Source organism: Leuciscus leuciscus (assembly GCF_965113295.1).
Source record: "Leuciscus leuciscus genome assembly, chromosome: 13".
Taxonomy (NCBI): Eukaryota; Metazoa; Chordata; class Actinopteri; order Cypriniformes; family Leuciscidae; genus Leuciscus; species Leuciscus leuciscus.
Window position 1 is genome coordinate 22,166,715 of NC_138737.1, and position 12,442 is coordinate 22,179,156.

General features: G+C 35.1%; 2 protein-coding genes and 1 long non-coding RNA gene across 16 annotated transcripts in view; 1 reads left to right on the forward strand and 2 right to left on the reverse strand.

Annotated features, from left to right (window-relative positions):
* The window catches only part of LOC309512092 (uncharacterized protein), an 11,658-nt gene extending 3,639 nt beyond the window's left edge, over window positions 1–8,019 (reverse strand). Inside the window, exons 1-7 of one of the 3 annotated variants that reach the window (XM_082187507.1) lie at window positions 7,778–8,019; window positions 7,534–7,610; window positions 7,346–7,408; window positions 2,793–2,909; window positions 2,475–2,573; window positions 2,277–2,387; window positions 734–1,244 (exon numbers count right to left, since the gene is read on the reverse strand). In XM_082187507.1, coding sequence (XP_082043633.1) covers window positions 734–1,244; window positions 2,277–2,387; window positions 2,475–2,573; window positions 2,793–2,909; window positions 7,346–7,408; window positions 7,534–7,565 — 933 coding nt within the window. In that variant the 5' untranslated portion in view covers window positions 7,566–7,610; window positions 7,778–8,019. Of the gene's footprint in view, window positions 1–733; window positions 1,245–2,276; window positions 2,388–2,474; window positions 2,574–2,792; window positions 2,910–7,345; window positions 7,409–7,533; window positions 7,611–7,777 lie in introns of those variants that run through there. The other 2 variants (XM_082187506.1, XM_082187508.1) reach the window with 2 other exon arrangements.
* Window positions 3,372–7,335, reverse strand: LOC309512115. 12 transcript variants are annotated; one of them, XR_014210891.1, is made up of 8 exons: window positions 7,051–7,335; window positions 6,835–6,939; window positions 6,666–6,734; window positions 6,511–6,583; window positions 5,894–5,984; window positions 5,703–5,801; window positions 5,362–5,485; window positions 3,372–3,758 (listed from the first exon to the last, which is right to left on the reverse strand). It is a non-coding gene; the product is annotated as an uncharacterized lncRNA (long non-coding RNA). The 12 variants fall into 12 exon arrangements; XR_014210892.1 differs by having other exon boundaries at window positions 6,666–6,738; XR_014210894.1 differs by adding an exon at window positions 6,076–6,115 and having other exon boundaries at window positions 6,835–7,335.
* A 1,073-nt stretch (window positions 8,020–9,092) lies between the features above and the next one.
* Window positions 9,093–11,454, forward strand: LOC309512197 (phenazine biosynthesis-like domain-containing protein 2). Its single transcript, XM_082187667.1, has 9 exons — window positions 9,093–9,395; window positions 9,532–9,628; window positions 9,706–9,804; window positions 9,889–9,998; window positions 10,108–10,137; window positions 10,221–10,309; window positions 10,491–10,666; window positions 10,763–10,825; window positions 10,965–11,454. The coding sequence occupies exons 1-9, from the start codon at window positions 9,312–9,314 to the stop codon at window positions 11,075–11,077; spliced, it is 861 nt and encodes a 286-aa protein (XP_082043793.1). The 5' UTR covers window positions 9,093–9,311; the 3' UTR covers window positions 11,078–11,454.
* Window positions 11,455–12,442: the final 988 nt, after the last annotated feature.

A 12,442-nucleotide genomic window follows, 5' to 3' on the forward strand; every position in this document is an offset into this window, starting at 1 on the left:
ACTTACTAACCCAGAAAAGCTTAGGTCGAAATGGGCACAAAAAAAAACTTGACCATCTTTAAAGGTCAGCAAAATATTGGGTTGAGAATTCTGTCACAGTTGCGTTGCAATAAACAAAGAGTAAAGGATCTAAACGCAGCAGTTTAACTTTTATTAAAAGAACTCTGGGCACTAGAAAACATGAACAGAACAACCAAACATAACACAGCGAGAACTGACGAAGAATTTAAGGAAACACAAGAGCTTAAATAGACGGACCAAATCAGTCAACGGAATGAATAACAGGTGAACTTAATTAGGCTAACTGGCACACACGAAGAAACTAGGTCAACATACGCAAGCATGAAACAAATTTTTTTTCAGAAAGAACATATTTTTTCAATGATGTACGACTCGCATTGACGGGAATATCCGATCTGTGCAAATGCACGTATCCGATTCATATCAGATTTGTTTCCACATAAACGAGGCCTGAAACTGATCTGAGAATATCGGAATCCATGTGCTTTTTTCCTGCTTACACGTTTGTGAGTCATTTCTGATCTGTGCCACATGAGGGAAAAAATCGGAATTGGGTCACTTGAACCATATAATGTAAATGCAGCCTTGATTTCACTATAGATCGCAAATTCCATTTCATGACAACTTTAATAAAGTATGCATTATTAATTTTATAATAGTCAAATTTGCTGTGTTGTTTTATATATTGCATAATTTCATTAGGATACCAAACCTTTAAATCTGCATGATGCTGTTGTCCGCCGGCGGTGCTACTGAAGCTGTTGTCTGAGTTCTGACACTGCTCTGAGGGTCTCGTCTTAATGTCTCCAGTCACGTCAGACAGTGTGTGTTTCTGTAGTGCTGGTATTGTGTAATGTTGCCTGACGTGAGTCTCACAGAGGAACACGTCACAAGTCAAACAAGACTTCACCGATTTCAATTTGCGCTCAGAGCAGAAATCACAGGCCACGTCTTCCGGTCCGGCGTAGGATTGTGATGGAGGGGCTGGACTGAAGCCGACCTGCTGCTTGTATTTAACCACCTCAGCCAGAAATGCATTTATGTTCAGCACTGGCCGTGTTTCTGATGCTTTACCACAGTGTGGACAAACATATTCTCCTGCACAATTGTCCCAGATTGCATTAATACAAGTGTTGCAGTAATTGTGTCCACAGGGGATGGACACTGGATCCTTCAACATCGATTTGCAAACCAGACACCTTAAGTGTTTCTCTGTCAGCAGTCTAGAAGTCACAAAATTAAAGTCATTCTCTAAATTAAACTTTTCTGTACACTGCTGTCACATTGCTTAAAGTCATAGTTCACCGAAAAATGAAAATTCTCTCATCATTTGCTCACACTCATGCCATCCCCGATATGTATGACTTTCTTTCTTCAGATAAACACAAATGAAAAGTTTTAGGAAAATAATTCATCTCTGTGAGTCCATATAATGCCATTAAATGTGTGCCACTTGGTAGACGCTTGAAAAACCACACACAGCGATTGTGACGGTGATCCATACAACCCCAGTGGATGAAACAATGACTTCTGAAGTGAAACGATAGGTGCGGGTAAGAAAAATACAAACATTTTAAACTTTTGAACTATAAATCATTGCTTCCGGTCTACTGTCATATGAGCCTTCATGAGAGGGACATTGTGACACCTGAAGTAGGCTAAGTGCGTTGTGATGCTCCGGAGAGAAGTTAATTCGGTAAAGTTAGGCAGTTTGGATTTATATGCTGTTGAATGTTTGATGACCACGTTAGCTTATATGTTCGTAAACAACTTCCATCTGGTTTACGCAGATCTACTTCTTCAGAGATGCTGTTCTCTTTCAGAAGATCTGTAACATCACGGGGGTCAGAATTCGGCACAACACTGGAAAAATTTGTCAATGGCGGGGAAGTGTTGTATCATAAATTATGGAAAATCTTGTCAATGGTGGAGAAAGACTAAAATATTAGTATTTGTTCTTAAACACACCTATCGTTTCTCTTTAGAAGACATTGATTCATCCACTGGGTTCATATGGATCACCGTCATGGTTGCAGCGTGTGGTTTTTCAAGCATCAACCAAGTGGCAAACATTCACTTGCATTATATTGAATCACATAGATTGATTATTTCCCTTAAAATCTTTGTTTATTTAAAGAAAGAAAGTCATATACATAGGGGATGGCATAAGGGTGAGTAAATTATGTGAACTAACTTTTTAATGCTGAGTTTTTAAATGTTATTTATATTAACAAATAACAAATGAATAACTTCACCTTGGATCCAGTGGGAAAGTTTCTGCACCTTTGAAGTTGGTTGGTGGATCTATTGACCAGTCTGTCTTCAAAGACAAACAGGTAGTAGGTGTAGGAGAAGCTGATCTTACTCTGTAAGAAAACAGTGTCATTTAGGCTACTTATTTCTTTTAATTACATTTTATTACATATTATTACAAATATGACAAATGTCCTTACCTCAAGTCGGATGTAATGCCTTTTGAAACGTTCATTGGGTTGTCACTTTTCAGTGAAATATAACCGGTGACTGGTGAAGTCTCTCGTTTTCTCTTAATCCTGTCATTTTAAGTATAGTGTTGGTGCATGGTATTGTATGTGTTCGATTAGAAATTGGTGCTTCGTCTTATAAAACAATTTTGTGAGAAAGAATGTAATTTTTTTTTTTTATTATTGTTTTAGATTCTTGTTATTTTAATATTTTATATATTATTGGAAATTATCAATTAAATTACATTATCAAATTTGCATACATTTTTGTATTCAAGTAAAAATCACCTTGAATGCAAAGGAAATGTCTCTCCACCTTTGAAGTTAGTTGGTGGATCAATTGAACAGTCTGTCCTCATTGACACATAGCTGAATGTAGGAGAAGCTGCTCTCTTTGACTTTTGTCTAAAGGGTGAGAATCATGTCAAACAGAACTGTGTGATAAAAACCTTCATATTTCTACATTTGAATAAATTGTAATAAATGTTATTTCAATAGCCTCCTCTATATCAGCAAATATGGCTTTCTTTATCCATAAATGCACTGTAAAGAGGTTGCTGTAAATTTTACAGTAACTTACTGGCAGCTGGATGCCAGTAAGTTACTGTAAAATGTTTTACAGTATTATTACTGTATTTTCACTTACAGTATACTGTACCACTTACTGTAATTGCATTTACAGTATTAGTACTGTATTTTCACTTACAGTATACTGTATCATTTACTGTACTTGCATTTACAGTATTATTACTGTATTTTCATTTACAGTATTAGTATTGAGTTTTTTTTTTTTTATCATTTAAATTATCTTTTTTTAATTTATGTTTACCCCCCCCCCAAAAAAAAAATCACAATAACTCACAAACATTTGTCCTTATAATATTCTTTTTAATCGTTGAACATTTTGTTTTAGAAGTACAAATTACAAATCTTGACCTTTAGGAGCCACTAGCTGAAGAAAAAAAAAGGCAACATCTCCAAAGTCCATAGAATTAATCTCCTGGTGACCATTTGTATCTGTAGCATGGCAAAAACGTACACACACTGAAAAGCAAAACAGGCCTTAAAACAATAAAATACAGTCAAAGTCAGTGTTGTGTTGTTACATTTCAGTAATTTTGTCAAAGTTGACAAGCTCTCTGATGAGAAACACTGAGGGTTTCAGGCTGATGCTTTTCTTTGGACCTTTCCAGATTTCCATCTGATCTGTGCCTTTGGTGTTTGGTGCCATCAGGGTTGACTCTCAGAATGAACCTGCAAACACAAGCAGGGAAAAATATATAATTTTTTCAGACCGGTGTTGGCAGAATTTTCCCTAACTCTCAAACTTGATGCTGCATGTACTTTGGCGTTAATAAAAGCACTACATCTGATTCTGAATCCACCTACAGCAGTGGTGGGGGAAAAATCGATTCTGTTCAGTGTCGCGACATTTTGCGCACGCAATTATATTGATACAGTAGCGCAAAGGATTCCAATATAGGTTATAAGGCTGTGACGGTGGCAGTTTTTTTTTACCACTGCGGTGGTAATGGACCAACTACCTGCAGTGGTTGGGGGGTTATTATGAAAATTGAAATAATTTTTTTTAGTTTATTCGAGCAAAAAAGTCTTTATTTGAGCAATTCCGTCAAAGAAGCAACACAAAGCCTGTAAAGCATTCAAATACATATCAGTAAATATTAGAAACTTACATAATAGAAAAGTTAAATCTATAAAAAAAAAAAAAAACTTTCGTTTAATACTTCCACACAAAGACACGTGATTCCACATGAAGCCATACCGCTCTGTGCTTTGAGTGGGATGACACGAGGAGGAAAGAGACCATCGATCTATTTTCTGATATCTTCATGTTTTCTACTTGTTGTAAAAGGTATGAAAAGTGAATTTAATCTTCCACAAGGGCAAGACATTTAGCTATGTTTGAAATTGCGCTGCCAAAGAGAGCGAAACTAAAAATCAAATAAACTTGACGCGCCGTACATCTCTAATAACAAGCAAAAACTGTGTTGAAATGAATCTGACGTGCAAGTAAAAATGTAGGCTATCTGTCCTAAAACCTTTTTCTACTTTACCACAGTAAAGAATGTGAATGTAATAGGCCTAAATAAAAGCGAACCAAGGAAGAAACGTTTATAATCCCCTTCGAAAATCGAGACGTAAGTGAAGATTGTGGGAAAAAAACAAGGTATTAAATGCAGGGATGAGTCACAATTTTTGGATATTCGATTAGTTTATTTAATTATAGAATTATAGTATATCGAATAGGTTGTGTAATTATTCTCTAAAATAAAATCTCCATGTTTTTGGTGCTAATACGGTGGTGACGCGTTCATATAATTACGTTCTGTAATAAGGTCCTGTGTCCTGAATGTTCAAGGACAAAGTTTCTGCACTAGCCTCCAGTAAATGTGTAGAAGATGTTCACAGATTTAATGTGACATTTGAAGTGAGTTGAGCAGTCTTATTTTTTGTAATGTCTTTGAATAATATGGGGGACATGAATCGCAATATATCGCAGAATCGAATCGCAATACTTGCTGTATCGCAATGTTAGGAAGCGCAATAATATTGAATTGTGGCCCAAATATCGCAATAATATCGAATCATCAAATTTTTGCCAATTTCCACCCCTAACCTACAGGGATGGTATTACCCCATAATAAATTACATTAAAATCATTAAAGCTTCATTCTTTTTCAATACATTCCTGTAGCTTAGATTTCCAGGGAATGGATCATTTAAATTAAACTTAATACAATGTAAGTTGCTTTGGATAAAAGTGACTTCCAAATGCATGCATGTAAATGTAATGTAATGTAATAAAAAAAATATATATATATATATATTGGTTTACCTGATTCTGCATTCGACAAAATAGACAGCTAATGCTGAAGAGTCGTCTGTTAGCAGTTGTAACTGGATGATGATTCTGCCCTTCATTGTCAGCATCCATGTTTTTGCTTTGAGAACAGACTCTCCTGAAACAGACAAAGTCACAGCAGCCTTTTAGTGTTATAGTTTACAGAAAAAAACTAAAATACAATAACAGAACTTATTACTAACAACAATAACATGTGGGGTGAAGATGAGGTAAGATATAATGTTGTATGGTGTTTATAGTTTTTAATCAATTAAACAACATTAAAAATATTAGTTAGCAAAACTTTGCTATATTGATAATGGTATATTGCTAACCCTTTCCTCCTCCTTCTCCTCTTCCTCCTCCAACGTCAACCCGTTCTGTGTATTAGTGGAGAGCGTCAGCAGTGATGTACAGTCCGGAGGGAATGGCCGCTGCAAATTCAAAATAAAGAACAGAAAAGAACATGTTTGCCTGCTTAACTAATGCATACTTCAGCTAATTTAGTTGATGTCATCTTACTCACCTGTAGATGTTATCACCATTATGAAGGCAATCACAAAAAAGACTCCAAAATACACCTCCGACATTTCAGACGACATAATTCAGACCACAAACTTGAAAATAAAACAAAAGATGAAATTAACAATGGTGTTGGATAAAGGGTTAGTTTACTCAAAATTGTAAATTCTGTCACCATTTACTCACCCTCAACTTGTTCATAACTTCCATTAAATTATTTAATGTGCTGTATACAAAAGAAGATATTTTAAAGAACATGAGCAACCAAACAGTTACTGGTCCCCATTGACATCCAAAGTATTTTTTCTATTATAGAAGTCCATGCGGACCAGCCACTATTTACCAACATTATTCAAAATATCTTATTTTATGTTCAGACGAAAGAACTTCATGCAGGTTTAGAACACGTTGTGGGCGAGTAAATGATGACATAGGCCTACATAATTTTCTGTTTAAGGTGTACTACGTTATCCCTTTAACTTAGTTTTACTCAGTATTTACGTTGTACATCTGCCAAAAAGTTGTGAAAGAGGAGACAGAACATACCAAAGTTTTTATGCTTCTCTGTTTAATAAGTTTACTTCGGCTAATTTAGGTGAAGTTGACCATAACGTTACATACCAGTTGATGTTATCACAATGAAAAGGCTCCAACACACTCCATCGTTGCAGATGGCATTATCCAGATCACAAACCTGAAAATAAATCATATAGGCCTACGTGAAAATATTGTTTAAAACCCGCACTTTAACAAGGGTTTCGTCTATCTCACTTTACCTCAGTATTTCACGTTGAGTTCGCTGTTAGCTCGGTTAACGTTACCGACGACTCCGCCCGCCTGATGAGCTAACTTGCGTTAAAGAGGCAGAGGAACACACAACCATTATTTTTTATAGTTTTAACTAAAGAATATTTCGGCTAATATAAGTGAACTTAACTTACTCACCAGTTAATATTATCACCGTGACAGCGACCCGGCCGACAGTCAGGAAAAAAGACAGTAATAAAGGCACCAAAAAACCATTCTGAGGACAGTCAGGAAAAAAAGGCACTAAAACCATTCAGACGAAAACAAAACGATACATCATGTTAGTTTGCTGTTAACATAAGTAAAAACATTTGAAAATGTTTGTTTTACATAAAATAGAAATTATATACTAACCTTTTTGGTGAGTTACATGATCTTTTGTCCGTGCATTAACTGCCACTTCACCCCTCAAAAAAACACTTGAAAAGAAATCCCTCTTGCCATTGGTCAGTTTTTCGCGGGCAAGTTCACTACTGTAAATTGATTTACAGTAGTGAAGAATTACAGTAGTGACCCTATATTTTCCCATAATCCTTTGCTGTTTACAGTAACATACTGTATACATATTTTACAGTATCTTACTGTACATATTACAGTAAAATACTGTTCAAATTACAGAAATCCGTTACAGTGTGGAAAGGTTTTTTACCTTTTAGTTTTAGCAGGTTTTTTGGCAGTGCATTCAGACTCTGATCTTTTTCTTTTGGATTGGCTTGAAATCAACAAAACATGATTTGTAATCAATTCTCTACCAATGATAAATATGAGCTAAACACGTCAAGATACTTCGTTTCAAAACAGAGTGATAAAAACTCAAAAATACAGAATTTTGTGCACCTTTTAAAATCAAGCTGTTCGTTTAGACTCATTGTAATGTCCTTTAAGATCAGACAAACTTGAGACCTGTGAGTAGCCTATAGAAAGAGAGGCAAGCAAACATGAGATCATCCAGTTTTGATTTGCAGAAATCGAAACTTAGTGGTTTTCACATTAAAAACATGTAAAGATGCAGTGAAAATATGTGGGTCATGAAAGAATGGTAACACTTTAAAATGTGTTTATATAAATACGATATACTTACAGAGTAGCCTAAATGAAATGTTCAGTCTTGCAAATCGGTTTCACTTTCAGTAAATCTTCCTTTCCTATTCACGTAACGCTCAACGTAATGCTCAACTATCCGCCCTCCTCAGTAAACTAACAAACATTGTTTATTATAAGTAGCTTGCTTCTGTATATAAGCTGGTTTCCCAGATCTCCAGGCCAGCCAGCTGAAATGCGCCGAACACCCCTCTAAAATCAGCAAACAGACCTGACTTACAAGGCAAGATCAACAAAAACCTGCCCAACAAGTTTATTCTTGCTTTCAGCATGTGATCAGCATGAAGACAACGTCCCAAATATGCTGTGTATTGGCATAACAGACTAGCCTAATTGTAAAATTGTTAAATTGTAACATATTCAAGTAACATTTGCAGGATGACGTTGCAGCCAACTTGTAGGCTAATAGGAAATAAATAAACTTTCGCTAATTTGTTGTCATAGGCTAGCACAAAATGTCAAATATTAAAAGAAAGATGCATGCCCCCCTACTGGAGTAAGAATTAAGCCCCTCTGGATAGACTTTTACAGAATGTATAAATAGTTTTGATATAACTGATATAATTTAAAATACAAAATAAGCTATTGTATTTAAGCTACAATTTTATTTGGACAATTTAGCCTAGGCCTACTTGATATAATTGAATAGGCCTATGCCTAACCAATGAAAACAGAACACCAGTAACAGAGATTCATCTGAAAGCTAAAATCATTCTATGACTTACCGGTAGCCTACATTATCAACTTGTGCAAATTCATTTTAACTTAAGATATTACAATGTGCAAAAAAAACGATAGATTCTTTTTATACTCGAGCAGTATTTTCTTTGCAATAAGAGTAAATAGTAGTTAGATACTATTTCCAACTCAGTATTTTAATACATTATAAAACAGTATGCAATAATAACATATTGAATGTAAATGATTATTTAGCCTATAAATGCCGCCTTATGGGACGAGCCCTCCCCCTACACCTCCCCCTAACGCTACTCGATAAGCACTTTATTATTAAATAACCGTTAGGCATTTTAATTCCACTTTTCACAGATGTTCTTCATATTTATTGAAATTAAAAGCCTTTCCAATCTAATAATGCGATGGGGAAAAGGAGAACATTGAGATCGCAACAGGCGGATTCGAACTCGGGTCGATCGCTTCAAAAGTACAAATTGTCTTCGCCTTACTCCTTACGCCACTGTGGATAAACAGAAGAAGTATAAACCTCAACCAATCTTTAGTGTGTGGAGATAGTTTGGCAGGGGCAATGATGCCTTTTTTAGGCAATGGTCTCATGAGGTGGAGCAAAAAGAAGAGCGCCCATTGGATGTACAGCGATAAAAAATTTTTTTACAAAATAAAAAAAAAGTGAGGTTTTACATTGAATGAGTCAAATAAGCAGCTGCATCTCAACTTTATTGCATATTCAATAAAGTAAAATCTCCGGAGAACTTCGACTCTGAGCTTTTTTTTTAGACCAGAACTGAAGAGTCAAAGACAGCGAATTTGCCACGACAATGGAAATTCCAATATTTACTGTTGATGCTTTTACCAATGTACCTTTCAAAGGTAATCCTGCTGCAGTTTGTCTTATAGAGAAGGTAAGCAGCTATTACACTATCACAAGACAGGCTTCTAAATACGTCAGCGTATAGATTAGTTATTCATGGTAATAAAATGTAAATGTGTTGAGTTTGCGCGTTACAATGTTATAAAATGTTTCTCTGTAATACATAGGAGCTGCAAGATGATCTTTACCAAAGCATTGCTGCAGAGATGAATTTATCAGACACCGCTTTCATCACAAAACAGAATTCTGTGGATTTTACCTCAGGTATTCTGCTGCTGAGTTGCATCTTGAAATAATCAAACAACTCTTATTTACATTTTGGATTTGATGTATTTTGAAAGGGGCAAGGTTTGGGTTACGCTGGTTTACCCCCAAAAGTGAGTATCCTCTATGTGGACATGCAACACTGGCCTCAGCAGCAGTGCTCTTTTACCTTAAAAGTAAGAAACACTCATTCTGACATTAATCTTTTACCAAAAACAATGGACTGGTGACCATTCTAAAAGCACAATATTGTCACACAGAGAATGTCAATCCTGTTGTGGTGTTTGAGACTATGAGTGGGGAGCTTATTGTGCGCCAGCATGAAGAATCTCTAATAATGGACTTCCCCTTAAACAAACCAGAGCCCCAGGTATGACCCAAAAGACACTTTGTGGACACTTTCTTCAACAAAACCAAAATGGACTCAATCAAGTGGTTGCTTTTGGTCTGAATTTGAGTTTTGGATGTTTAATTTGCAGGACCAATATGAAATCAAGGACCTTTTGAAGGTAACACTGCCAGTTTAATTTCTGTTTTTAGAATGACACTAGCAGAAACTATTTTGTGTCATCATTTTGCCTTTTGTTTTCAGGCTGCTGTTGGAGACTTACCCATTCAGGATGTGTGCTACAGTCCAGCCATAAAAAATCTAATGATTCGTCTAGCTGACACATGCAACAGGTACTGCTAGACATTTCTGAAATTAACGAAGAAAATTACATCGATAATGGCAATGTATTTGTATGCATTAAATGTGAAAACAGCTTTGCATAGAAAAGGGAATAATCTATTTGAAATTCTATGTGAAGTATGCTTCTGTATGCCACATTCTGCAGTGTTGTTAATTCTTTATTGTCGGCAGGTCTGATCTTATGTCTTTGAGGCCAGAGGCAGAGACTCTTGTGAGAAATGAGACCACTGGTAAGATTAAAAGTCTCATCGTTACGTTGAAAGGAACACAGACCTCTCAGTCTGGATATGACTTCTACTCCCGTGTCTTCTCACCCTGGGTTGGCGTCCCTGAAGATCCAGTCACTGGTGAGCAGAACGTGAGAAATGTGTACAATGTAAACTCATAAATATTACTAAGCCAATACTAATCAATGCATTATACTACAACTTTATTTCTAAAAGGGTCTGCACATACAGTCCTTGCTGGCTATTGGTCTGAGAAGTTGGAGAAAAAGAAAATGATGGGTAACAACCTCCTTTTCCTTCATGTCATGTCATTACAAACACTGGAATAAAAAATAAAAAAAGAATATAAGTTATTCTAATATTAACAAAACAAGTTGCTCAGATTAAGACATTTATCTCCTCTATATTTGTTTTTTAGCTTACCAGTGTTCCAGTCGTGGTGGCGAGGTAAAGCTGGAGATAAGAGGTGACGGTCGAGTGGACATCATTGGTCAGGCGCAGATCATTCTTCAAGGAACTCTTAAAATCTAGACAAACTTGCACAACCGATTCATTGAATTTGCGGATAGTTTTGATGGAAATCAAGTGCATTAAATTTCCACTTTAGTTTATATTCTTGTGAAGGTGCATTGTAAGTTATGTGCCATTTAATCAAATTAATACAAAAGTGCGTTCTGGTTCTCGATTATGATTGGCATTTTTTTATTTTTTGTCTCTTATATTGTGCCCTTCTTTCTGTGTCAAGGAATCTGCTTTCCCATCACAGTCTTTCTGCTGCTGATCTGGGTGAGATTTCTGACATAGGATGTTTAAGTGGACACATCACATGTACATCAAATATTCTATTTATAACAAAATTATGAGTTGTCATGATTTTGGGAATTATATCTTTACTGAAACCATGACTTTTTTATTTTTATTCAAATTATTCATAAATGAAATGGAAAAACTCAACCTTGTCACAAGTTTACAACCCTGAAACAATGAGAAATACATATGTGACAGGGTTGAGTGTGACAGGATTGAGTTTATTTGCTCAAAATGGCCACTGCTCCTCCTGTAGTGTAGGAGAGTACACCATATGGCAGCAATGTAATTAAAGTAATTATTCTTATGAATTAAAATAAAAACTTGAAAATAAAATAGCGATATATTCTATATACACTATGTAAAAATAACAGTATTTGTAATAAATGTGTAAATAGTAGTAAGATACTATTTGCATCTCAGTATTTTAGTATAACAGAATTGCAATAATATATTTATGTATTAAAGTAAATTATTATATTTATTAAACTAGCAGTTATTTGCAAATAGCGATAAATGCTTTGTCATATTTATGTCATAAGCAATGAAAATATTTTGAGATGGGATTTAAAATGATTTGCTGTCCAAATGACGTTGCTGCCACCTTGTGGTACAATATTGGATTTTACTGTGGAGTCAAGAATAAAACAGATAGTTTATAAAATGTATTTTATTTATTTCTCTGAACACCCCCTTTTTAAAATTTAAAATTAAAAACTTAATTAACAACGTAAATTTAAAACATAAACTTAAATTATATTAAACTGACTTAAAAAAAATAGTTGAATCTTGTATAACATAAAGTTGAAAATTGCTTAACCTATTTTGATGAGTTGGAGTTAGCAATGTAAAAACATATGTTGTCATAACTTATTATTCATACTTTTTTAGTGTGGATTTAAAGATGTTTAGCTTTTTATTGGGAAAACAAGACAAAAATACTGAGGAAGATCATTTTTTTGCAATGAGTGCAAGATTTAATGCCATGACTTGATGGATTTTTTTTTAATGGATTATTTGTTTGCCTTAATTTGTGCAAGGGTGAATTAAGACTTAATTCACAGAAACCCGATAAAAGGCTCATTTAAA